Genomic DNA, 25,643 nt, shown 5'->3' with positions numbered 1-25,643 from the left:
ATAAAAACAAAGCCATCCAATTCAACTGAAGAAAATTGCAGTTAAAATTGAATCAGGAGTTGTAGGACATCAATGACTCACAAGTCTAATCTTATTTAAACCAGTGAATCAGCAGTAGAGTTGAGAGCCCTAACCCAGCCCGAACAACCCTCTGTGTATATGTTTACTATTCTTCATTCCACCCCCAAAACAGTTTAATATCTTAGTATAATTCTATATCTACATGAAATGTGTGAGACAAATGGCTTTCAGTTTATCAGTCTAACTAGAGCAGTGTGTTGCAGTTTACAGTTTGGCCTGTTATAAGAATCAACTTTAAAGCAACAGCGCCCCCATGTGGACGAGAGAAAAACTTCCATCATGCCTTAAAAATCACGAGAAGCGAGAACGTTCTTATTTTTTATTCCGCTTTAGCATAAAGTTATAAACCCAAAAGAACGAGTGAAGCTTTTTTAAAATGTTGCATAGCTGAATCCTTAGTGAGACAATGATTTAACATAGTCCCAGTTTAAACATTGATTTGTTGCAGATTTAAAGGCGTCAATAAGTCAAACATTACGAAAACCTATTATTTAAAAAAGAGAGGAAAAAACTGGAGTAATACATATTATATAGCCAGTGCAATATTACTAATGCATCACAGGCATTTGAGGAAGTAATTTATTTGTTAACGTTATTTTTAAATTAGGTATGAATGGAGAGGAAAAAACAGGACAGAAGAAAAACAACGTTAAAGTTCGTTGAAGTGAGTAATATGGAGCTTAAATATTAACTATAAATAGCAATGTAACAGATCTTTAATACATTTGTGATTTGTGTGGCTCGTGTTTGCGTCGTCGTTGCCTTGTGCGCCTGTGCGTCACAGACTCGCTGACTATTTTGAACCAAGAACACGTGGCACTGGTTCTGGAGAGAGAGAGAGAGAGAGAGAGAGAGAGAACACACCACACACTCCTCCCTCAACTTTGTCCCTCCAGCCACGCACACACTGTTAGAGCTACTGTTTCTCCGCCGCGGTTAGGACACTAAAGCGGCCTCGGGTTTTTAAACTGTTTTGTGAAAGTCTGCAGTCCGACTGTGGACAAAAGCGAGTCCTGGGCGAAGAAGAGGAGAGGAAACCACGCTTGTGTAGTGATTTTATTACTGCGTCGCCACAGGACACAGATGATGGAGACCAAACTCTGGATTGCCCTTTGCGCGCTTCTAGCGATTTACTTGGGATCCGCTGTACACGGTAGGGGGCAGTTTATTTCTGTATGCTACATGCCCGAACTTTATGCTTACAGCGCCTAAAAAGTAAACATAGTCTTTCACGCCAAACTCACCTGCTGACACTTGTGATGTTGTTAGAGTGGGGATTAGTGGCATTATTAGTCATGTCTGTCCGGCTTTAAAATGACAAAACTCATCTGGGTTTAAATGATGAAGTCAGTGTTGTTGTTTTGTTTTCATTTTACGCAACAAAGAACTCGCTTTTACACTGAGCAGATTTATTTTAAAAATTCTACTCCACATCTTCGCCTCTACTTTTTGTTCAAGCAAGCCACATTTTATCTCGCACATCACTTCCTCCCTTGCTCCCTCTCCCCTTCTTCCTCTTTCTGCTTGCATTACATTAACTCACCTCTCACACATCCTGTCTTTCACTCTTAACCCACCTTCTGTTTTTTTGCCCCCTCCTACCTTTTCTCTCTTCCTCCGGCCTTCTCTTTTCTTTCTTCCATCACCACCTCTCACATAAAAGGACAATGAGACTGTTGACATTTGAAAAGATTTTATTGGGCTGAACTGTCCCTTCAGCTCCTCGAGCTGAAATTCAAATGAATAGGAAACAGCACGGCTCCACTGGAGAACATTTATTGGCTGTAAATTAGCAGGAAAAGTACATTGTGATAAATGACACCTCTAATTACCGTATGTGCAGCAGCACACTGTCATTTTACTGGGTTCCTACTAATTGGCTCGCCTCTGCAGTACACTATGCAGACTTTATGAAGAGATTTTAAGCGGTTCAGTGGTAACAGGTTCAGTTTTTACTGTATGCATTAAACACAATGAAGGGGATGATGGCAGGTTATTAGCATTCACCATAAAAAAAAAGCCCTGTGAGTTTTCATAGCAAAGAAGCAAAGAATATGAGCAATGCTGCACTCATATAGCCTTCTTTTGTAACCAATCAATCAGATATTTTCTCCTGTGGAAAACACAAGTTTTAAATCCATAAGAGTAACATAGACAGACTATTTAAAATTAGATCAGAAGTAAGAATATTTTCAGTAACTGACATCATGCTTCAGCCAGCATACCTATGCAATAATATGCACACGGTATAACAGAGCTGGGTTTAAGTTTCATTTCTATGGTGTCATATTTACTCAGGCAAAGAACTACAGATAGAGCATCTTATGAAGCAGAACTGTGATATAAGTTGAAGCTCTCTCGGTGCCTGGTTTCAAAAAGGCTGTTTTTAATAGCTTCCATTTACAAGAAATCCCTATGTTTCATTTCATTGAGCTTAATTTTTAATTCTAATAAATTCCCTGAGCTGGATAATTATTAAGTTTTACTGGGAGGGTTTTTTATGGTGCAAATTAGTTTAGGACAGAAGTTTTTGCCTGCGGTGTGTAACATGCATGCTCCAGTAAAGTTCGCTATCATAAAAAATAACAGAACACCTATAGTTAGTTTAGGCTCTCACATGTGGTCTATTGAATGAGAACGAGAGCCAAAAACATGGTAGGCAGTTTGAGTGCAGCATGTGCATAGCTGTTTGTTTTTAGCTCTTTCAGTTTCACTTAATAAAAAGCTCACTTCAGCAGTATTGGCTCAAATGTCACCAGAACCACTTGCTGAGAAAACAGAGCTTATGATGTGTCTCAGACAGACTGTATCGCAGTATATTTTTCTAGCAGTGCTGCAGCAGCAGACATCTGTTCACAGAGAAACTTTTGGCTGTTTCTCTCGCTGGCAGGGTCAACAAATGGGCAAAAGCTATCTCCCCAGGTACATGCTGCATTGGCCTGAAAGATTGTGAGTAAGCCCTTGTAATATCTAAAAAGGGGCGTGTGCAATGGTGGAAACAGTGACTCTCTTCATGATTTTTACCCTGCACACAAATCCATATACAAAAACAGACATAGCCTACTAGACGAGACCTAGGAAGCTCGCTAATGGAGCTAAAGTGAGGGAACAAGGCCAGTATTATACAGCCAAGCACCTCTGTCTATTTATGAGTGTGTCTGTTTTGGTATCATTTAGTTCACACAACTCTCTCTTTCTCTGGGTCTGTCTGTGTCTCACTGCCTTGCTTTCACTGTGTTTACTGATGAGCTGTGTGACTGATTATGGCAGTAATGAAAGGTATCAGGGCAGTGTGTTATGGAACGGTAATGACTTTACATTACATTAGTGCTCTGGTCTTCATCAAAGGAGGGGAGAAACTGAAATGGAGCCTTGTACAGTAGAGATAAATGTGTCAGCACAGAGGGGGAAAAGAGAGTGCAAAAGACTGAAGGTCTTCATTAGTTCACACAACTTATATGGCTTGTAGTTGAAAGTGGCAGTCAAACTGTGTCTATTTTTTTTTTTTCGTGCGGCATTGTTACTGTGCACTTTAGTTAGCAATTCACGACCTATAGGTTAGAGTTCATAAAAGGATGCAAGGTTAAACTTGAGTTGGTAAAACACTTTTTAAAAATAGATATACTTTTATTATGGATGGTTTGTCATATCAGCCTTCTAAAGATGTCTCCCAAAAGGGAACATCACACACTGGCTAAGCTAATCACATCTCTACAGGTCACAAGTAGGTTTACTTTGATTTACTTTAAAAGGTCACATGCGAAAAATGGTTGGGAATTTATGGCTCCTGATGCAAAAGAAACTCTGGACTTGCAAAACAAATACAACTTGATATCCTAAAAAGTCGACTCTGTTCGTCTGGATGTAGCGTTTTCGGTGGGAGAAACGTTTTGTCACTCATCCAAATGACTTTTTCATTCTCACTGAGACTGAAAATGCTACATCCAGATGAACAGAATCAACTTTTTGGGATTTCCTTACCTGGATGATTCTCTTTCCAAATTCTTTAGCCAGACACTAAAACCTTGTTTGATCCAGGGAAGCTGTTCGATAATTGTTGTGATGATTTTGAGGCTTTACTCAGGACAGATACATTTACATATAAAGCACTATGCAAACGTTTGGGGCTCTTTAGACTTTTGGATTCCAGCAGTAACACGAGAGGGCATCTGATGGGTTTTATCCCAGACATATAATAAGATTTTTAAAGTGCAACCTGCTGCAACGAGATGAACAAATAGTTTTGGAGCGGATGTTGCAACCCCCGCAAATCTCTGATCTCAAGTAAGCAGACGTTGTGAAAGCTGAAAAACCTCCCTGTCAAAAGCCAACAACTGGGGTCATGCGGAAACTTTGTTTGTTTTCAGTTTATATTTCGATCGTGTAAACAATATAAAGAAAGTTATTTACGAAAAAAGAGAATTAATACTGTAAAAAATTAAGCGAAATACACTCCAACATTGCTCCATTTTTTTGATTTAGTTTACATATTGAAAAGAAGTGAGAAGACGTGCACACTTATTCAATAAATGAATGAATAATAATGTCATTTATTCAAAAATGTATTCATGCCATTATCACTTGTTAATACCTTACTGTTGTTGCTTAAAATGTTTGCACAGCTGTATGTGTGCATGTTTTAATTTCAGTATCCATTGTTCGGTTGTTTAAACATTAGCCTGTGTTGACCCTGAGTTGTTACAATGGTTTTGGGGTGTGAACACTACCTGTTGCTACATATGTATTTGGAATAATGAACAAATAATTTGTGACTTTAAGGATATTAATAAGATGACACATTTGCTTCTGTCCTTACTTCTTCAGCTGATGAGCATACTCCTACCCCTTCTTCAAAAACTACTCCTAGTACTGTTCAAACTACAGGGACTCCAGTTCTGGACCATGAGTCTAGTTTGAGCCCGGATGCTGCCAATCATTCAGGGAGCAGCCCAGCGACAAACACAAGTTCCAATGGCACAGTCAATGTGAGCAGTAGCACAACTACAGAAAATACAAGGATCACCATCATAGCCGAACCAGGGAAAGATAATGGTAAGCATGCACCTCCAAACTCTTACTCCTGCGCTCACTTACAAAACATGATGGTAGGCTAAAGTGTTTAGGAAGTGGCCTAATATTGCAAACTTGCAACAAACTGATGCGCTGTTGTGGTTATTGTTTCTGTCTGTTTGACGTTTGCCATTACGGGAAGTTTTGTTAGACTTCAGAAGAATTTATAGGAAGCACAACAGCAGGTGGCTCAGAGTTGAGGAGCTATATTTAACAGAGTCCTTATCACCGTTTTCCACGTCCAGAAGTGGGCCACAGGGCTAGTGACAGGGTTTAAGTGTTGACTGTAATTCCACAAACACAACACAGGAAGGGACAGAGAGCTTAGTTAAGACTTTAAAGAAACAGAGTACAGAACAGGAAACGCCACTAAATGCAAAGATGATGCAAAACAGTGAAGAAGAGCAGTGCAAAGAAGCTGTGACTAGCTTAACTGTATAGGAATTGGAGAATAAAGGCAAAATATAGTTGGAGAAGAGCTGAGAAAGAGGTGATTCAGATGCCACTGAGGTGAGAAGTGATTAAATGCTGTGCGACTTTTCACATGGGGGTGAGAAAGAGAAGTGAAATTCTCTCCCCCAAGACAGACATGGATAGCTCTTTCTTTGCCTTTCTCACACACACACACACACACACACACACACACACACACACACACACACACACACACACACACACACACACACACACACTCAGTCCACACATAAGACTTCTAATCAGTAAATCTGTAGGCTGAGTACCTTTTATTAATACGCAATTACTTTTTGTAAAAAATAGCAATTATTTTCATTTACATGAGTCAGTATCTCTGCAGGATTTAAGCTGGCAGATATCTGTGGTTATATGTTTTCATCAGACATATTTAACTTTTAAGTCATTAGCACTTACCTCAGTAGAGTGGAAGCAAGTGAATTTTCATTTTTAGTGCTTGTAGGTTATACTTAGCATGCTCATGCACGTAATTATATGCTACCACTGTGATTCATAAGTATGGTGTGAATATCTGTAGCTGCTTTCTTGATACACACAGCTGTATATGTCCGTAATGCCAAATGAGCAAAATATTTTAATTTAACTGACTGTCAGCTGCTAATCAATAGATGAACATGAGCTGTTTAAAGTTAAATGAAGACAAAGTAAGGCGCCAAGTGTTAGAGAGCCTCGGTCCTGTAGCCTCTGGACCCAGTGGAGGTGGTGAGTGACAGGAGAACGGCGGCTAAGCTGTCATCCCTGATGGACAACATCTCCCACCCCATGCAGCAGACTGTGACAGCACTGAGCAGCTCCTTCAGTGGGAGACTGCGGCACCCACGGTGTGGGACGGAGAGATTTCGCAGGTCTTTCCTCCCCACTGCTGTCAGACTCCATAATAAAGACTTTAACTGATCAAGCACACACATCCATACATATGCAATAATACTAAGTGCAATAATCCTTTCTGTCATCGTTGTATTTTTACTCAGTTGTATATAGTATTTGTATTTGTATTCTATTTTTATCTTATTGTATATTTATTTTATTTTATTCTACTGTATATAGTATTTTATTTTATTCTATTCTGTACAGTTGTGTACTGTATTTATTCTTATTGTATTCTAATTTTTGCCTCATAACTTTTGCACTGTCCACTTCCTGCTGTGACAAAACAAATTTCCCACGTGTGGGACTAATAAAGGTTATCTTATCTTATTTTATCTTAGCCGCACAGACGTAATCAGAAGGGAAAAAACTTAAGTGACACATTTGATTCTGATATCTATTTAATAGCTAATAATTATTCTTGGACAAAATTGCTGTTTACCATTCGTGAAACACAGCTGAAGCTGAAAAGCTTGTTCAAGGTTTTCCCAGAAAGTTGATTCTGTTTATCTTCAGCGGGAGAAAGAATTCGTCACTTGTCCAAGTGGCTTCTTAATTGAGCACGCATCAAGACATTTTAACCCACTTCGGCAGGTACTGCCTAAAGCTAGTGTTGGAGACTGAAGAAGTCACTTGGATGAGTGAAGAAATGTTTCTCCCACTGAAAACGCTACGTCCAGATGAACAGAATCAACTTTTTGGAATTTCCTTACCCAAATATTGTTCCAGCTTTTGTTTCTTACTCCTGTTTAAAGTATATACTGACCTACTGAACGCAGCAATTACAAAACTGCATGTTATCCAGGATGTTGCTGCCAGAGTTTGAAGAAAAGCAGATCAGATAATTGCTGTTTTACATAATCTACCATTAAAACTGAATTGAAGTCCTTTTAGTTTCAAAAGCACTTACTGGCCTTATCTGCTCCTATAGCGCAGGCCACCTTCTTATTCCACCTACAGTAGCTTGCCATGAAGCTCCTGGTGCACAGTTTTTGTGCTGATGTTAATGTCAGAGGAGGTCTGGAACTACTGAGTCAGCAGAGCGCTGCTGACTTCTATGCCCGTGCTCCTCGGCACTTTTTGATCCCACTTTGTAAATTTACATGGTCTCTCACCTTGTTGTAGTTCTTAAACACTTCCTTTTTGCAAGACATTTCGTAGACTGACTAGCTGTAACAGTGGAATCCTAGTACAAACACTTCCTTTTTGCAAGACATTTCGCAAACTGAGTAGCTGTAACAGTGGCATCCTATTACAATGCCACACTCAAAATCAGAAAGCTCTTTAAAACAACTCATTCTTTAACAAATGTTTGTAAAAGCAAACTGCATGGCTAGGTGCCTGATTTTGTCCACCTGTGACAGTGGGACAGAAGACATCTGCTCAGCACTTTTCTCCATATAACGTGCCACAATATGATCTTACAAATAGCTTAAAATCCACACTTTTTAAGTAATCATAAGGTTTCTCCATGAAGCTTTTGGGTGCCAGTTTTAGTTATTATAGACCCAGAAGTATGAAGTCTTCTGTCTTTAAATATCACTTTTACCGAGCACTTTTAGCTTTAAAAAAGCAGCATACAGAAAAGGAAAATACATTTTCCTTTTGCATGTGTATATTTAGTTATATTTTAAGAAAAAAATATTCTATTGGAAATAACTTTGAAAGGTGATAAGGTAAATTAATTCACTGATATTTAGCATGTATAATAGATAACATTTGCTTCATATAATAGAAAGCAAGTCTTGTTTAGAGTGATTTATGGTAAACGTTAAATTAAAAATGCTTTCAGCACAGAAGTACAGCCGAGGCTGATGAGAACCGCATTACATTAGCAGATATGTGATGATGGCACCACATAAAAGTTAAACAATCATCAGAGTAATTATATTTTATCCTGTACAAAATTTAATTCCACAGTTCCACGGATTTCATGGCAGTCTATCGAAAAGGTGTCAGAGTAGCTGAAAGTCAATTGAACCATCTGTTTTCAGAAGAAATGACCTTAATCCTGGTCCTCTAATCTTTTTTTCTTCGAAAGAAAATACAGTAAAAAAAAACAAAACATTTTTAAAAAATACAACTTTACAGTAATGTGAAACAAATTCATTTATATCCGGTGTTTTGCTTACATTCAAATATCATTCAGTCTTGTTAAGATATTAGATCTGCTTCTTTAACAGAAGTAGATCTAATTTTCTGATTGAAACCATATGCTTCACCATTATGGATTACAGTAAGAGGATTTATCTGCATATCTCTGTCTCCACCCTTAAGCCCTTGGATGAAGTTTATCCTCAGGTTTATATGGATTTTATATGAATAAATTTTATTTGTGTAAAAGGTATTATAGGCATATGTTGTTATATACTGTAAGGCTCTTATTGGCAAGCTGTTGTTTTGCACACTGGTTCTAGAGACTGGTTTAGTTCTTTGGCTATCACTGCAAGCCTTTTAAGTCCATACTGAGCTTGGAAAAACTGATCTTATCTTCTATGTTTAGACCACCTGGAACTCTTCACCGTTTATCGTAAAAATAAATAAAACCACTTCCTGTGTGAATTGATAGTAATAGTTACTGTTTAGATTATTTTCTGTAATTTTAAATAATCAATATTATTATAAATAAAGGCTAGATTCACTGCTTTTTTAAAATTTTACAAAGTAAAATAGGTCAAATTAAATTGGGTGTGCTGGCAGAAATGTAAACACAGCTGTTTCTCTTTCCCTCTTTCTTTCTCCCCTTCTTTCCCCCAGTCAAGTCTGTCCCATATTCAGTAAGTGAAAATAAAATAAACAATAAAAGGTGAATCAAATGGACCATTACGGCAAGGCTGGGATGGTCAATTTGGTAAAGTAAATCCGTCGGGCATCTTTCTTTGCCTTTAGACAACAATTCTGATGGCAAAAGAGCCAAACGGGACAGGCCAAAAAAAAAAAAGAAAAAAAAAGAAATGTAAACACAGGAAACTAAAGGCATGACTTGATTTTTTTACCTGATAGTACTACATCATTTTGACAATAACATTGTCTCTCTCTCTCTCTCTTTCCATAGTAACCGACCACGCCATTAAGACCACATTAGCAAAAAATGAAAACATCACAAATACGACACTTTCCCCTTCTCAGAGCAGCCCCACCACAGCTGTTCCCATTAATATCGGCACCACACACGTACTGCACACTTCTGCAGGTGCACCGGTCACCCCGACTCCCTCATTAAATCAAAACGCATCACACCATGAGACCAAAGCACCCCCTGCTACTTCTGCCCCAGCATCGGAACCAACAAAGCCTGAATCTATCACTAACGCCACCACCACCAAGTCCAACACAAATTCCAGCACCGCCTCCGTCCAAAAGGCCTCCACTTCCCAGCCAACGTCAAACACTTCACAGTCCAACAGACAGTCCACCCAGCCTAGCATCCAGACCAGCTCCCACACCAACAACCCATCAGAGCTCAACGTGGACGGGGACGGTAAGTGCATAATACCTTCTGTGCTGGTATATGAATTTGTTCTTGACTGTTCACTTCCAGGATATTGACAGAGCCAGAAGTGAATTGGCTTAACAACAAAGGAGATGCTGTTCTTTGTTTCCAGCACAAGCCAGTCTTTGGCTGTACACACAGAGACACAAACACACACCACGCAACCCCCCCCCGTTTACATCTTCTACAAGCACTGTCACCACCAAGCACTCCACAATCATGGGTTTGTTTGAGAAAGGGACAGAGGCAGTCATGGGACTCTAGCCTCAAGATTTCTGTTTTTCTCCTTTTTGTCTGTCTCCGTCGCTCTATTTACTAAATGATTTATATATGAACAGTTGCTCTCTCTGTGTCCATACAGTCCACACAGGGTTTAGAAACCATTCATTTGAACACGTTGAAAGTACTTTTACCAGACTATAGGTGCAAAGAAATGAATAACTGATTAACTCATCTCAGTTGTCAAGGCTGCTTGACTGCAGTTTAAGTGTAAAATTCTCTCTGCTTGTCTCACTCTGTGTGGTTTTATTAGGTGCTTGGCACATTGCCTCTTTCCATAAGCCAGAGGAGCAGCAAGCATTCATGACTCTGTGGTTGTTGTTACTTTTGACCAAAGGATATTAAAAAAAACAGCTAAGTTTACAAAACAGTCTTCCATAGCAACATTCATATACAGAGATGCCAGAAACGCAGATCTGAAATCCTCCTGCCCAGAAATACTTAGCGGAAAGAAACAACCAAGAAAACGTCAGGCTAGTCTTTGAAATTAAACAATAACCTGGGATAAAATGGTAACATACTTCATGTGCTGTATACACTGCTCTAGTTAAGTTTGAAAAGGTCTTAAAATGATACCTTAATAATAAAATGACTTGCTGATTTTACTTGTTCACCTTAAGTATCGTTCTGGCAAGTTTAAACATCCTGTTTGACACTTCTGTCCTGAGCTTGATGATGAACACTCAGCAGGCTCATGGAGTGTCTATATATAGTTCTAACCAGAACTTCAAAGTCAAATCCTCCCTAAACGCTGCATTGCCAGCATGTTTACTCAGCATACAGTGTGGTAATAGAAAAATGGCCCCAGCTGATGTGTCTCTGGTGTTTCTTGTCTAGGGACAGCCCACAACTCTCCTGGATTAGACCCCCTCCTGGCTGGTCTGGTATCAGCCTTCATCATTGCTGCTGTCATCATCACTCTGCTCCTCTTCCTCAAACTGCGCCGAAGAGGCAACGGGCCGGAGTTCCGCAGGCTGCAGGACCTACCTATGGTGAGCTCACCCATCATATCCAAGCAACACTGGAAAATATTCAGCCTGTCAGATGTTGTTAAGCACAGATGTGTTATGCACTCTTAGTTACAGTTTTCATTTGGCCTGACTGGAGATGTACTTCTGCTGCTGCTCTTCCTAATATAGTTAAAACTCACAGCGTTTCCTCAGGCTTCTAATATAGGCCTGGGAGTTTGAGGGTTATTTCTAGGCCTTTACGTCTCTGAAACCACACGTTGTGCCTTGAATCTCATGTAGCCACTCTTTGAGTTTGGTGGTTACAGCCCCTAATGCTGCTATTACTACTGGGACCATTTTGGACTTTACCCTCCACAGGGCTTTTCCATTTTCCATTCTTCTCATGCTCATTCTTTCCGATGTTGCTGCTGCGATTACTGGCATCTTTTGTTCCTTGTTAACTACCACTATATCTGGCTGGTTAGCCAGTATCAGCTTGTCTGTCTAGAACTTGGAAGTCTTACAGAACATTTGCTCTCCTGCTCTCAACCGCTTTGGGATGTGCCTCATTGGACATTCTGGGCACAGATGTTCCTGTGCACAATCCCAGACACTTGGCAGTGTCTCTCAGTGTGAGCTGCAATGGCGTGCATCTTCCACCCTTCTACAATATTCGGCCTCTTGGGCTTCTTTGCACAGTCTTCACCTTTGTTCCTCCTGTCTCTGTTGCCCCTGATACTTTTAGCCTGCCATGATTTAAGCCTATGTGCATGTATACAGCCCCAGCCCACCCGAGGGCTTAGGTCTCCTCCTTCTGCTGCCCATAACACCCTTTTAGCAGTTTATCTTGCATCTTCCTGAAGGATTCATGAATGCTTTAGTGGCTTCCAAAGTCCAATAGTCCCTCAGACAGGAGTGTTAATAATATGAGCCAATAATAAAGCTATTAAAATGTTATAATTTGCTGCCTTAAAATCAAGGGATTCCTGAAGGCAAAAGTGTGAGTATGACTGTGTAAACATAGGTGTAAGCATTTACATCGTTCTTTTTCTTATAGGATGATATGGAGGACACACCTTTGTCCATGTACAGCTACTGATGAAGGCACAATAGGATGTTTGATGTCCAAATACCCTCACAGATTCCAGAATCAGGCCACTGTGGTTGGTGAAGTTGGTCTCTCTTCCTTAATCTGCACCAAACAGAAAGAATCCTGGGTAGGTGTAAGCACATTTCTGGATTGCTTTAAGTTACCCAGATCATTGGCAAAAGGATCCGATTGAAACTGCAATGGACAATGAAGAAAATATCCATGATGTTGCCTTTTGGATTTTTTTTTCTAAATTTGTCTGTTATCACAAGTGTTCCCAATTTTTCATCCATCCATTCATTCATTTGTTCATTACTGTAAACTTTACATTATTCAGCCCATCTAAGGTTGCTGGGGTTGTGTAATATATTTGATTTCTCTAGAATTGAAAATAGGTTGTTTCAAAGCAGAAGATCATCTGACATGGCCATCGACTGAGCCTCTCCTACTGTGGCTCACTGGTTTAATGTTGCTTTACCAGTTAAAGTCTGGCAGAAATAAAGGCCAGCAAGCTAAAGAGAAGAAATAAACAACACAAACCACCTGATTATATTGTTAACAAGGTTGCACTTTACTTTTTTTAGGAGTGGAGATTAAAAAACATAAGTAGAAGAATTTTCTGTGTATTAAAGATAAGGTTTTTGTGTACATAGGCAGCATAGCTGGGTGAACGTTTGTGTGTGCAAGTGTGTTAAAGAGGCATGGGAGGTTTTATTTAACTTCTTTTTTTTGTTACCTTAATGGTTTTGCTGGCTTTTTTGCCTGATTTTGATATGTGCAGTGTTTTAAGTCCAGGAGAGAGTGCCTTACACAGTACACAAACAGCTTTTAATGTATATTGTTTTCATATTCCACAAAAACTAATTTCCAGATTAAGTATGCATTCCCGGTAACCATTTAAACACACGCTCTGAGGGCCAAGTGGCTGCTAGGAGTCGTCTGTGTTTGAAGATAAGCCTCAGGCATGTTCACCGTAAGGCACTCTTTCATACAATGACAGACTGATGTGCGTTAGTGGCCTTTCCACACAATGTTTTTCATTTTCCTGTGTATTGTAGATACTACTGATCTGCATCAAGCAAAAGAATATGGATATAAAACATGTGGGGGAAAAAATATAATGGGTGGAAATGTGACAAACAGGACAACTGAATCGCCCACAATGACACAAAACACATTTTAACTACTCTTTATTTAGAAAAAAAAAAACCAAAAAAACAAAAAAAACATTGTCCACTGATACAAGTTAAATTCTGGTTTAAATCATGCTGATAAGTTTGAGCTACACCTGTGTTTGTAGTTTAGTATTTGTGCCACCGAAAAGGAAAATGAAAGAAAATTTGTGTCAGGCCATAAAAGATTCAGTGGTCTTTGGCATAAATTCTACACTTTTAATTCTCATCAATCCTCAAACTCATTCCTTTATTTGGTGAGAGTAATGGTTATGCTATAACCATTTAAAAAGATCTAATGTATAAGTCAGTCATCATTTTTGAGTCCTGTATTGTCGGTTTCTGTAAAAACGAATGCCGAATGCTTTTCCTGAGGCTTTGCTGCCAGATGTGAATTATTGGATTGTTGGTGATTTATGATTAAAGATATTTTGAAACCATCCCCTGCATTTCCCTAATTAGCATTTTTGGCTGTGTTGATCCAACTTTTCACTTCAGCACCAAAGAAATCACAATAGAAAACGAGTCTCTTCTTTTAAAACAGACTTTTATTTTGGAGACAAAACGTAAAACATTTCTTTTACACATCTTGAATAAACGAATCAGTCCTCTGCTTTACTGCAGCCTAACCACACAATACTTGGCAAACACCATAAAATGGCAGTAAAAGGGTCGGATTCATCAGCCATTATGTGGACACAATAACAAATAGATGAGTCTTTTCTTCATTAAATGGCTTACACAACAAAATTAACAGCTATACAAAGATAGTGTTACAGTGGATTGTGAAAAATACGCTATGCTCTGGTTTTTTAGAAGGTATTGTATTGCTCACTACAGACTACTAAGACAATCTGTCTTGTTAGTGAGGTGGACAATGTGTATGTGGTCAATACTGTTGAAGCCTGAATGCATGCACCCCACTGAACACCTAACCTGGCTGTCAGCTGCCTGCAGCTCTGCACTGTGGTCTGGGATCCTTGATGGGGGGTGTCTGGAAGCTGAAATATTTAACAGCTTGACACGTAGCCTGGCGCAGTGTGATTCATGTCAGACACTGTAGCAATAAAGGGACCTTCAACTGCCTTGCTGAGTTGTGGGTATATGGAGATCGAAGTGGAGACTGACGGGCACCGGCGCCTTGATAATGGTAATGGCTTTTGATTCCTATTTATTTTATCTCACTTCACTCCTACCTCACTTCAGTTACATTACCAGGAACCAAAATCCCATCCCTCATCAGATTCCTTCTGGACTGAAGAGTGCATTATGCAAGACGAAAAATCCATTAAAAATCCATTACAGTTTCACAGAGAAGACTTACAGTTACTTTTAATACAGAGTCATGACATTCACCAGAACTTTAAACGCAAGAGCTGTCTATAAAATGATCCAAGTCCCAGTTATAAAATACCAACTTAACTCAATCTGAGTATATCACGGTGCTCTAAGCTTGCAAACCAGTGGTGTGCTCTTCAAATCCAAGTGATTAGTTATGTCTCATTATGCATCCCACTGTCGCTAAGGGCAAAGATGCGAGTCCAGCCCAAACCTTAACCACATCAAAGTTTCACCTAACCCCAACAATCTGTAATCATAACAAACCTAAACATAACTATTTTTAATTTTGTCATGCCTAAAGCCAAACTTTGTGGTTTAGCAGACCAATTGCAGCAGTTCTATCCTTAACTCCAGTAGGACCCATAATTTTCTGCCAGTAGCGCGCAACATGCGGGCAGAGGGTGTGGCAACAATTAAAACGTATTCTTTTAGTGCCTCACACTGCAAAAATAATGCACCTTACAAAAGTGCTTCTATACTGACACAAAGCTCCACAATAATGGGAGAAAAAAGGTTTTATATCAAAGGTCATACAAAGAACTATTTAAACAACTGACTGTCACTTCAAGTGGTTCCCAGCATCCTATCAGTCTGCGCATATGGGAACAGAAGATTTTACAATCCTAAACTGTACCTGATAACACTAAATAGACTGAGTGGAGAAAAAAAATGCTTCGATGATGAGTACTTTAAACAAACGAGAAGGAGAGTGGGCGATTCAAACGAGACCAGTTTAAAAAAAGAAAAGAGAAATTTAAAATAGCGTCACACTTAGTGATCTGTCCTTAGTCCAACACTTCTGGCACTCTCACAAAAACTGTTAAACTGCATTCAAATAAAGCTCCCCCCAGAAAAAACCCCAACTCATATCCAAGCAGCTCTGTAACAGCAATAGGTAAAATGATCTAATTACTCGCTTTCCTTTATGTACAGTCAATACTCATTCTTGAATTTATCAAGTTTTATCTCACATTTTATGCACAACATTTAATTTCTCATCACGCTCGGCAATGACGAAGCAACAACGCTGTCTGCTGTCTTTTTCTTGCTGAATGCTTCCTCAGCCTTTACCTTTTCCAAAAAAACTCACAACACATAAAGGTCAAAGCTCATCAAGACTTAGGTCAGATCCCAAATCTGCATTCACATCATCTTCAAGATCATCATCACCATCATTATCATCGTTGTCATCACCATCCACATCTGATCCAGGACCAGCAAAGTCACTCCGCCTGGACTGAATACTCAGACGTGCTCTGGGCTTCTGATGAAGAGCTGGCAGACATAAGGAGCAAAGAAGAGCGGTTAATTTTGTGTACGCGAGTACCGCATTGCTGTGGTACCATCTGGGATTGGGTTGGAAAAGATTCAAATGTTTTCCCTTAACAACTATGCACTGGCACGAGTGCGTGTGCAAGTGTGTGCAGATACAATTGTCAAATTATCCTGGCTTCGTGGTCCCAAATCACTCTGGGAAACATTTAGAGCAGTGATGGTAATCTCTTCCGGGAACGTCAACCCTCTGTTACAGTAAGTCTGAGGGCAAGCAGTGCATGAGCTCACACAGGCACACAGAGTACTAAATTTCCCAGAGAAATGACCGGCTTTGCAGAGACCGTTGGAGAGGAAATGAGAGCTTTAGTGTTTTTTCTCCAGACGGAAGAACACAGAAGGACACCAGCCTCCTGACAGTGACATGCTACACTCACTATCACCAGCAAATTATACAATCCTGTATATTTTATATCTAATTTCAAGTTTTTTGTTTGGTCATGTAATTTTTTAAAACTACTGTTTTTTGTGTGCAACTCTTCACTGGTCATGGTTCATGTAAGATGAAGTTACAAAAGGATATGGTTAGCTTAGCATAAAGACTGTTAATGAGGTGACCACAAGCGTTGTTGTATCCCAATAATACATTTTTCCTTTAACATTAACATGCTTACAGTTAATCCCTACAAAATCATCTACCAATATCAACTACCTGTAGTTTTACAATACATCAAACTAGATTGTAAAATAACAATGAAATATCATCTTCAAGATCTTGGCAGAACTCATCTCTAGCAAATCCTCTGAGAGTAGAAGAGCAAGGATATTCTCCAGGACAGACACTGTAGTGGTATTAAGGTTTTCTTTTAACTCTTGGAAAGAAACCTAAAAGCATATTTTATTTCCTGACATGTCAATCTATTGCTTTAAAGTCCTTTTCAGGCATGGTCCAACTTCAATTCCAAAAAAAGTTGGCACACTGTACTATATGTAAAGAAAAACAGATCAATGATTTACAAATCTCATAAACACATATTTTATTTACAATAGAACATAAAAAACATATCACATGTTTAAAACTTTGATATTTTCCGTTAAAAATATTAGCTAATTTTGAATTTGATGGTAGAAATACATGTGAAAAATGTTGGGACACGGGCAAGAAAGGGGGTGGGGGGGGGGGGCGTGTATCTATCTACAGTACACAATATTATCAACAGATTCACAGAATCTGGAGAAATCTTTGTGCGCATGGAAAAAGGCAGAAAATCAATATTGAAAGTCCATGATCTATGGGCTCTCAGCTGGCACTGAATTAAAATGGGCCATGATTCTGTCATGAACTTCCCCATGCCATCCATAAAAGCAGGTCAAAGAGAAGAAACCATATCATGTGAACATGATCTAGGAACACTACCTTATTCTCTGGGCCAAAGCTCATGGAAAATGGACGGAGGCAAAATGGAAAATTATTCTATTGCCACATAAATCCAAATTTGAAATTCTTTTGGGAAAGGATGGATGCCAGGACCATCTCGCTTGTTATCAGCGCTCATGTTGCATCTCTGACTGGTGCATTACCGCCTATGCCACTGGCACTATGCAACATCAATACTCAAAGGTATATACAGGTTTGGAGCATCATGAAATGAAAAATACAACAAAGAAGAGCCCGGACTATTATCAGACAAGAACGAGGCAACATTCCTCTCCTCAGTTCCCAGATGTTTATGGACTGTTGGTAAAAGCAGAGGAGAAATGATGCCATCAAATTCAAAATGACCCTTTTTTTTTCTCTTAAAATGCTACATTTTCTCAGTTTAACCATTTGATGTTTTCCAAGTTTTACTGTGAATAACACATGGGTTTATGAGATTTGCAAATCATTGCATTCAGTTTTTCCCCCACATTTTCACACAGTGTCCCAATTTTTTTGGAATTGGGGTTATTTATTGCTGCCTATTAAAGTGTATTTACGAAGTCTTTCAGGTATAGGCTATATTTATGTTATATCCCTTATCGCTTCAGAGCAGACATACACACCACAGCAACAAAGCAATATTTGCCATATATACAAAAAATTAAGCAAATATATAGTTCAACCATATTTGTGAAGTTTTGTGTGTGTCTGCGTGTGTGTGTGTTTGGGGGGGGGGGGCTGTCTTTGGGGAAAATACACCATATATAAATGTATTTGTGAATTAGAAACAGAATTGCTGACAAAAACTGCATTATGCATGCTACATAAAAAAAAAACAACTGGTGTTTAGGCCAGTGTGGTGGGCAACTCACAAAGATGTGCATTGTCAGTGATTATCTGTTGATATGACTGTGTGCAGTTCAGAATTGTATTGACAATTATACCAAAACAAGGTCCAAACCAGTAAGACTGCAGCTCTGACTTCAACAGATCACATGATTTAGGTATACTGTCAGATCAATGGAACGGAGTCATGTCTGAACAGGGTTTATTTCACTGTAAGCTAAATTGGCAAAGACTGTAGTGTACTCTCTGCACTGAGTCACACCTACTGGGTTGAATAAGACTGACGGTTGAGCCAGATGTGTGGGAGAGTGGCGGGAGAGGGAATGACTAGTCTCATCTTGTTAAAACCGCCATCAGGTCGTGCACATCTGCTTTCCTTTTCTGCTTTTCCAACGTTTTATGTTGATGTGACAGGTGGTTTAACTGTCAGAACATGTCTTTGTGCTGTATTTGCACCAAAGGTTGATTTGCAAGAATACTATCATGCACACATGTGGTATTGCTGTGACTTTGGGTGCACTAGGCCCTTACCAGGGTCTTCCAGCCACGAGAGATCATCTGAGCTGATCTCCGCCAGGCTCGGGGTCAGGCTAAGGTCTTCTGAGTCAGAGTCCGCCTCTTCAACTTTAACCACTCTCTTATGGCTGTGAGAGAGTGGGAGTGGTGATGCCCCTAGATCAAACAGCAAAAAAACCCCAAACATGGTTTATTATGCTGTGCATCTGTGTTCAACAGAAACAGAAAGGATGGCACTTACTCGATGTGTGGGCTGAAGGCAGAAGTGATGTTGGTTCACATCCTCGGAAAACGAGACTTCTGACCTCATCCTTCAGTTCTGACACAGTTGATCTGGTGTAAGTGATTTATAGTAACATATGTAGTACAAGACAAGAAAAAAAAAAAAAAAAAAAAAAACTAGATACACACAGACTATACATGGTTACACATATACCTGATCTGGCGAACCTCTTGCTGTGTGTGAGAATACTGTAAGACTGTCTTTGTCAGATCAGTGTTGTGAATTCTGTAGCTGTCTGTCAGCTCCTCCAGAGTCTGAATAAATCACACAGAGAAAGATTAAGCATCTGAAAGAATCAAAACCACAAACCCACAAGAAAACACTGGCTGTGAGTTACAATGTGTACCTTGCAGCTGTGTTCGTACAGTCTCCTGGTCTCACTGGCCTGTGCCTGCTGGAGAAACATGTCCTCCTCCTGCCTCCCTGTCAAGGGTAAAAGAAAGAGCAGATGTTCCAAGCAAGATGGTTCTTGCTTTTCCTTTGTACACCAACAGTGGAAAAGGACATGTGCAGTCTCGCTGAATGAATGCAAGGAATCTGTGTGTGTGTGTGTGTGTGTGTGAGAGAGAGACTCACTTAGCCGTGTTTTTAGTTGGTCCAATTCTCTGCGCAGCTGTTCCAGCTCCTCTCGGCGGAGCTTTGAGCTAAAACTGGGAAAAAGAGAAAGTAAATGACACTCACACAACTCTGTAATAGCCATCTCTTATTAAGAGATGTAAACATTTTAATGTCAATTTAGGGTTGGACCTATCATCATTTCAGTCTCCAGTCACCTCCCCCAGCTTAACCCCTAATGCACCTCTCCTCCAGGTTGCCTAGCGACGTGGCTCGGGTGATGTGTCCCCTTAGACTGTTCAGTTCACGTCCAACTTCCCTTCTCCACTGCTCCATCCTTCTCTCTGCTCCTGGGCTTTGTCCTCTCCTCCATTCCTCCCTTTGTCTATCCCTCTCTCTCAACTCCTCACGCAGCTTGTGAACCTCGTCTGGAAAAGATAGATAGATATCTAGGACCAGCTGATTTTTTTTCTACTTTACAGCTCCTTCCATTACCCTTGCAGACAAACCAGAATAATTCATCAATATCTTTAATTATGAATGAATCCATTAAGGCTGAATACACTTAGCAGTTTTCCCAGGCTGTAGAGAGAAAGGGTGGATAGTGAGTAGAGAAAATAGAGGCGGGCCAATAACAAATAAAGTTTGCTAGGACTCATCTCTTTCAAGCGGTGCTGTAAGTGCTGATGGCTCACAAAATTGAGACCATATTTTCCTGTAAATCCACTTGCTTCCTGTAGCTGCAAGTGTTTAGCTATTGTCTAACTTTTTCTGCATCTCTCCTGAGACAGCTAAGTTAGAGTAGAGTGGAAGTGGGTCAAACTGTATTTAATGTAAACTAAAACTTTAAGCACCTCCAAGTTTTTTAGGAAAAGCATATTATGCTTTTCCTAATTTCTGTCAGTTATATAATGTTACAGAAGCTGATCATCATATTAAATGTGGTCAAAATGTCAAATAATGTCATTATGTCTACAAAGTAATCTGTGTGAGTCACAATCTTAGACTTCAGCTACACCGTCTGAGTGTTGTTGTTTTTTCCAATATGTACATATAGAGAATGTAAAAGAGAACTGACTACATAAACCTGCAGGGATGTTGCTGTGCCAGTAAGAACTGTTTGCTGCAAATCATCTGCTAGCAGTATCAAGTGCCTACTAAACCACAAAAAGGAAGCACAACCTGAGAGGACGTTTTAACAGGTAAAGGGAGACAATAACAGGAAGCTAGAGGGGAAACTACCATGCAGCAACATCAAAGATATGTGTGGGAGAATGAACACCATGACTGGCTTCAAGAGGAAGAGTAGCCAGCCCCTAGGACATAGCATACGAGTTTAACCTGTTTTATAACTGGTTTGAACTTGGCACTCTGCCACTTCTGCCGGTCCAGCATCTCCAGCACCATCCTCACTAAGCACACTACAGCTGCAGCATCTTCTACACCAGCTTCTCCTCAGCTGTTCTTTACAGTGAATGAGGTGAAAGCAGAGCGGAGGAGGCTGCACTCTAGGAAAGCAGCTGTGGTAAGTCCCAGGCTATTTAAAGACTGTATCTCAGATGGCAGCGCCTCTGCACACTATCTTCAACCTTAGTTCAGAAGAGTTCCAACCGTGTGCCAGTGCTCAAGGCAGCTGACCGTGATCAACAACTACAGACCATTTACCCCCACTTCCCATATCATGAAGACAATGCAGAGGCTACTCTTTCCCTTTCTGACACCATAAGTCGAGCATGCACTGGAGCCTTTATAGTTTGGATAACAGGGTAACACTAGACTTATTTCTTTTGGACAAGCCTGGTGGCAACATGCGGTTTATCTTTTCTTATTTTTCTAGAGTGTTTAAAACTCTTCAACCTCAGATTTTGAGAAACAAGCTTGAGAAGGTGAGGTGGATTCTACCTTCACCTCGTGGATACATAACTAATTAATGAGCCAACCACAGTTTGTTAAACTGGATATATCCAGTGGCTATATGAACATAAATGCCTTAGGATAGGTAAAAACGGTAAAATTCAAGGATTGTTTGTACAGTAATCTGAAGCTCATCACATGTAATGTCTAAAATGGAGAAGAGCAACACAAAAACTATGTGGTAACAACTAATTTACATTAAAATGCTACATGCTTTGGGCGCATTGTTTGTGACCTGACACCTCAGTTTGGATGATGACTCTCAACACTTCTGAATCTGGTAACAGTTCATTTCTTGTAGAGATGGACCGATCCGATATTACGTATCGGTCCAATACTGACCTAAATTACTGGATCGGATATCGGAGAGAAATAAAAAATGTAATCCGATCCATTAAATATCAAAAATCACCTCACAAAACTTGCGACATGGCGTAACTCGGCTCATAACCGTAGCACGTCGGAGCAGAATGCATCATGTGACAGAGCGGCTATGGCGTGTGGGACCTGTCGGCGGTCTGGTTTGGAGCCTCGCTACCAAACCGGCATTTCAGAGAGAAGTAAAGCAAGTGTGTAAGTTCATCTCTGAATGTTTGTAAAGCATTCCAGCGTTAAGCTTAACAACCGATATATGGAGCGACTGCCTCTTCTCTCTCCCTCCCTCTCCTGCTGCTACTTCAATCGTGAAACTGATTAATGATCAGCTGATCGGCTTTTCTGTCGCGAGTCCGTCTCTCTTGTTTGTTTATTGCCCACTTTGCGCCAGAAAGAGGAAACCAGCTGCTGAACAACAGCAGCACGTTTAAGCTTGATAATCTGTTGTTAGAATTTATTTAATATTACTTACTACACCAGGATCCTTTTCTACGTAGCTGACGGCTGGTAACTGTGCAGGGGCGGATCTAGCAAAGTTTAGCCATATCGGTATCGGCCGATATCCAAATTTATGATATCGGTATCGGACATAAAAAAGTGGTATCGTGCCATCTCTAATTTCTTGTAGTTGACAAAGTGGAGTGAGATGTGTTTATGAGAAAAGTAATATGACACAGTAACGGTTACCTTGAAGCACCTGAATGTGACATTGCTGAGAGTGCTTCTCCCTTTCCAAATCATGGAGCCTCTGGGTGAGGGAATCAATCGCCTTTAAAAGATTTTGGGAAGAGAAAATGAGTCACTGCTCAAATCAAACAATCTGTTAAATACCATAAATATATTGCTATTTAGTTCTCAGTGTTAAACAAATAAACACACCTTGCTCTGTATCTGGAGCTGTGACTGGACAGAAGCCAAGTCTGCCCACTGCACACCAGGACTGAAAGTTGGGGAAGTCTGTCGGAGAAGTGGTGCTCGAGGAGGAAGAGCAGGGGGGTCTGAATCTGAATCACAACCTCTCTCGCGCACTGGAAACAAATCTGAAAAGGAAGAGTGGAAATCACTTAGATGGTTCAAACAACTGTTGCGCCTACAGTATTTAGTTAACTCTGAAAGAAAGGAAGTCAACTTAACATAAACAATGACAAGTTAAGGGTAATTTCCCCTTCTAGTCATATTGAGAAATTTAAAATGCTACGCTCACCTTCGCCTCCTTTGAAGAATTTCCCCGTTGGCGTCAACCTCTCCTGTTAGAGACAGAAGTTTTGGTTTGTTTTTTTTACATTCAAAGAGTACTTCCCAAAGTCTTCTATCTACGCTATCTTAATTTAAATCACTTTAATAGAGCACTGCTGCCATCTACAGATCGCTATGGGAACTGATCACAAGGGATCAGAGAAGGTTCTCCTGTGGTCAATGCCAGAGCTTATCAAACAACAGGGTGCAGACAAGCATGTGAAATATATAAAATAAAATGACGTTTTTAACAAGTTTTGCAGATGCTACTGTGCTTTAATATGCACCTTTATTTATGTAAATATCAACACCCAGCCTTTTTTTTTTTTTTTTTTTTTTTATTGTCAGCGATTGATGAACGTTGTGTGATGTGAACTTTGTTTTGGCTTCACAGAAGTACTGTTCAGAGTGATGCAGAAAAAAAACCTGCCTCAGTATGAATCAACACGTACAAATAGAAGTATTTAAATGTACTCACCCTCATCTTTGCAACACTGCCATCTGCTACAGACAGAATAGAGCTCAGCTGATTGTCCCAGTTCATGTCTCATTCGAACTAGAAAGAGAATTCAAAAAGGGAAGTTGTCAAATTCAAATATTTATTATTATTGTCGCTTAACTGATTATTGATCCACGAGGAGCATCATCTGACACGAAGCTTTCTGCCCTGACATAGGTTAAAGCTACATCAAAAACCACTAGACCACAATGACACAACCTTAGACACGTGTTATTCCTGGTAGGCGAGGTATCAGCTGCGTTAAGAGCTTACACTTTGAGGGGGATTAAATTACAGCAGCCCTGTGCATTTGCACGTTTTTAGTTACAGCGATCAGCTGCTTCACAGGAAAATGTAACATGGGATGTCACGATATGACAGCGTATTAGCTCATTTTCAGATTACAAAGAGAGCAGGAGTTTTCCAAACAGGCCTGTTGGGAATGACTACAAACGTAAACACAACTGGTTCACATGCAGTTAAAATAAAAAGTCTTATTACCTGACTTAGCTGAAGTTTGTGCATTTTTCTAACATTTCTGGCTACTTTATAGATAAAAAAAAATTCTAAGGGGATGATCATCAACATCAAAAAGGCCAGATGAGTGGATTTGGGCATCTGACAAGGATGCCTCCTAACTGAGGTGTTAGGTCATGTTCACCAGGAGGAGGCCCCAGCACACAAACACTCTGGTGTCCCCCTATACATGCCGGATGAGGTGGGCAGAGAGAGGGGTTTGGGCTTCTCTTCGAATCCTGTCAATGGGACTCAGACCCAGAAAAGTGGCAGAAAATGGATGGATGGATGGAGAGACAAATAAAAAATTTTTTTATTACATTTTCCTACGCTAATTATTGTTAATAATTCACGAGAAGGAAGATGGATATTCTCTCATAGTAAAGCAGTAGATATGAGAATATTTCCTCAATTCTCTGAGGTATAAGTCACTTTAATTTCTGGAAAAAGACGAAAAACGTGCAATTATCTTTTTTTTTTGTTGTTTTTCAGTCCATGAATCACAAGTCCGACACATTCAATTAACCTTTATGCACCTGGGACCACAGGTGATCAGGAGATGCCACAAATGTCCTTATGACAAAATGATGAATCCGGGATTCAATTTCAGGTATTTCATTACTGCTACAGTGCTAATTATAATTACAGGGGTTGCACACAGGTTAATCAACGTCGTTCCCCCTATATTATGTTTCGCCCACGCCACGGTTTGTAGGTCGATAAAGTAATGGGCCTATTAAACTGATCTGCAGGTCCGCTAGGAACTAGAGAGCATATCGCTGTCCGGCTGCTAGGAACAGAAGCTTGAAAGAGAAGCTTTGGGCAGAGCAAGCATTTCCTAACATAGACAAAATGCACAGCACACAAACATGTTGAGACACATCAACTGATAAAGGCCAAGTTTTACAGTTAATACCGCTAACGTTAGACGTTAGCCGTGATTTGCGACATTTTTTTTTCTCTCGGGTTTTTATTCGTGTAGCCAGGAAAAAAAATTTCCGACTCTAAAACAGTAAATAGAGTTAACTTTATTGTTTCTAATGCTGTCTCTGAAACATTATTAAGAAAATAAGCATATTTTCCTACCGCTAATCGAGATACTCACAGAAAACCTTCCGACTCCACTTTTAAATCCAGGAGCCCATAACAATAACGTGATTGCGTATGACGTAAGGCACATGCCTTCTGGGTTTTGTAGTCAAAAGGTCCGTAATTATTTTTAGCCTCAAAATTACAGAGATATCCTCGATGTACACTCACTTAGTAAAATACACTGCATTCTAAACGTATTCTAGTTAGCAAAAAACAAACAAACAAAAAACTGTTCAAATATACCCCGAAGCTAAGATTTTTCATCGAGGACGTTGATTGGCCAA

At 39.8% G+C, this 25,643-nt stretch overlaps 2 protein-coding genes across 3 annotated transcripts; one reads left to right on the top strand and one right to left on the bottom strand.

Moving 5' to 3' along the window:
* The first annotated feature begins 931 nt into the window (after window positions 1–931).
* LOC308393913 (uncharacterized protein) lies at window positions 932–15,534 on the top strand. Its single transcript, XM_080877967.1, has 5 exons — window positions 932–1,234; window positions 4,906–5,133; window positions 9,566–9,991; window positions 11,120–11,274; window positions 12,290–15,534. The coding sequence occupies exons 1-5, from the start codon at window positions 1,165–1,167 to the stop codon at window positions 12,329–12,331; spliced, it is 921 nt and encodes a 306-aa protein (XP_080734093.1). The 5' UTR covers window positions 932–1,164; the 3' UTR covers window positions 12,332–15,534.
* Window positions 14,025–25,496, bottom strand: LOC308393911 (uncharacterized protein). Of its 2 annotated transcripts, none has more exons than XM_080877964.1 (12): window positions 25,373–25,496; window positions 23,731–23,808; window positions 23,221–23,263; window positions 22,896–23,056; window positions 22,704–22,785; window positions 19,972–20,155; window positions 19,749–19,822; window positions 19,519–19,595; window positions 19,326–19,426; window positions 19,131–19,222; window positions 18,905–19,045; window positions 14,025–16,110 (listed from the first exon to the last, which is right to left on the bottom strand). In XM_080877964.1, exons 2-12 carry the CDS (start codon window positions 23,794–23,796, stop codon window positions 15,938–15,940), a joined length of 1,194 nt encoding a protein of 397 aa, XP_080734090.1. In that variant the 5' UTR covers window positions 23,797–23,808; window positions 25,373–25,496; the 3' UTR covers window positions 14,025–15,937. The 2 variants fall into 2 exon arrangements, with proteins under 2 accessions (XP_080734090.1, XP_080734091.1); XM_080877965.1 differs by having other exon boundaries at window positions 25,354–25,411.
* Between the last annotated feature and the right edge of the window lie 147 nt (window positions 25,497–25,643).

This window comes from Rhamphochromis sp. 'chilingali', assembly GCF_963969265.1.
Source record: "Rhamphochromis sp. 'chilingali' genome assembly, chromosome: 3".
NCBI lineage: Eukaryota > Metazoa > Chordata > Actinopteri > Cichliformes > Cichlidae > Rhamphochromis > Rhamphochromis sp. 'chilingali'.
Note: the sequence above shows the minus strand (reverse complement) of the source record. Positions and strands in the feature narration are given on the sequence as shown.

Bases quoted from the DNA above. Each gene is read 5' to 3' on its own strand.
- LOC308393913 (XM_080877967.1), top strand. From the start codon at position 1,165: ATGATGGAGACCAAACTCTGGATTGCCCTTTGCGCGCTTCTAGCGATT. The intron at 9,992-11,119 runs GTAAGTGCATAA...TTTCTTGTCTAG, and splicing joins GCTCAACGTGGACGGGGACG to GGACAGCCCACAACTCTCCT. The intron at 11,275-12,289 runs GTGAGCTCACCC...TTTTTCTTATAG, and splicing joins GGCTGCAGGACCTACCTATG to GATGATATGGAGGACACACC.
- LOC308393911 (XM_080877964.1), bottom strand. From the start codon at position 23,796: ATGAACTGGGACAATCAGCTGAGCTCTATTCTGTCTGTAGCAGATGGC. The intron at 23,057-23,220 runs GTGAGCGTAGCA...CTTCCTTTTCAG, and splicing joins ATTCTTCAAAGGAGGCGAAG to ATTTGTTTCCAGTGCGCGAG. The intron at 19,046-19,130 runs GTAAGTGCCATC...TGTTTGATCTAG, and splicing joins GCCTTCAGCCCACACATCGA to GGGCATCACCACTCCCACTC.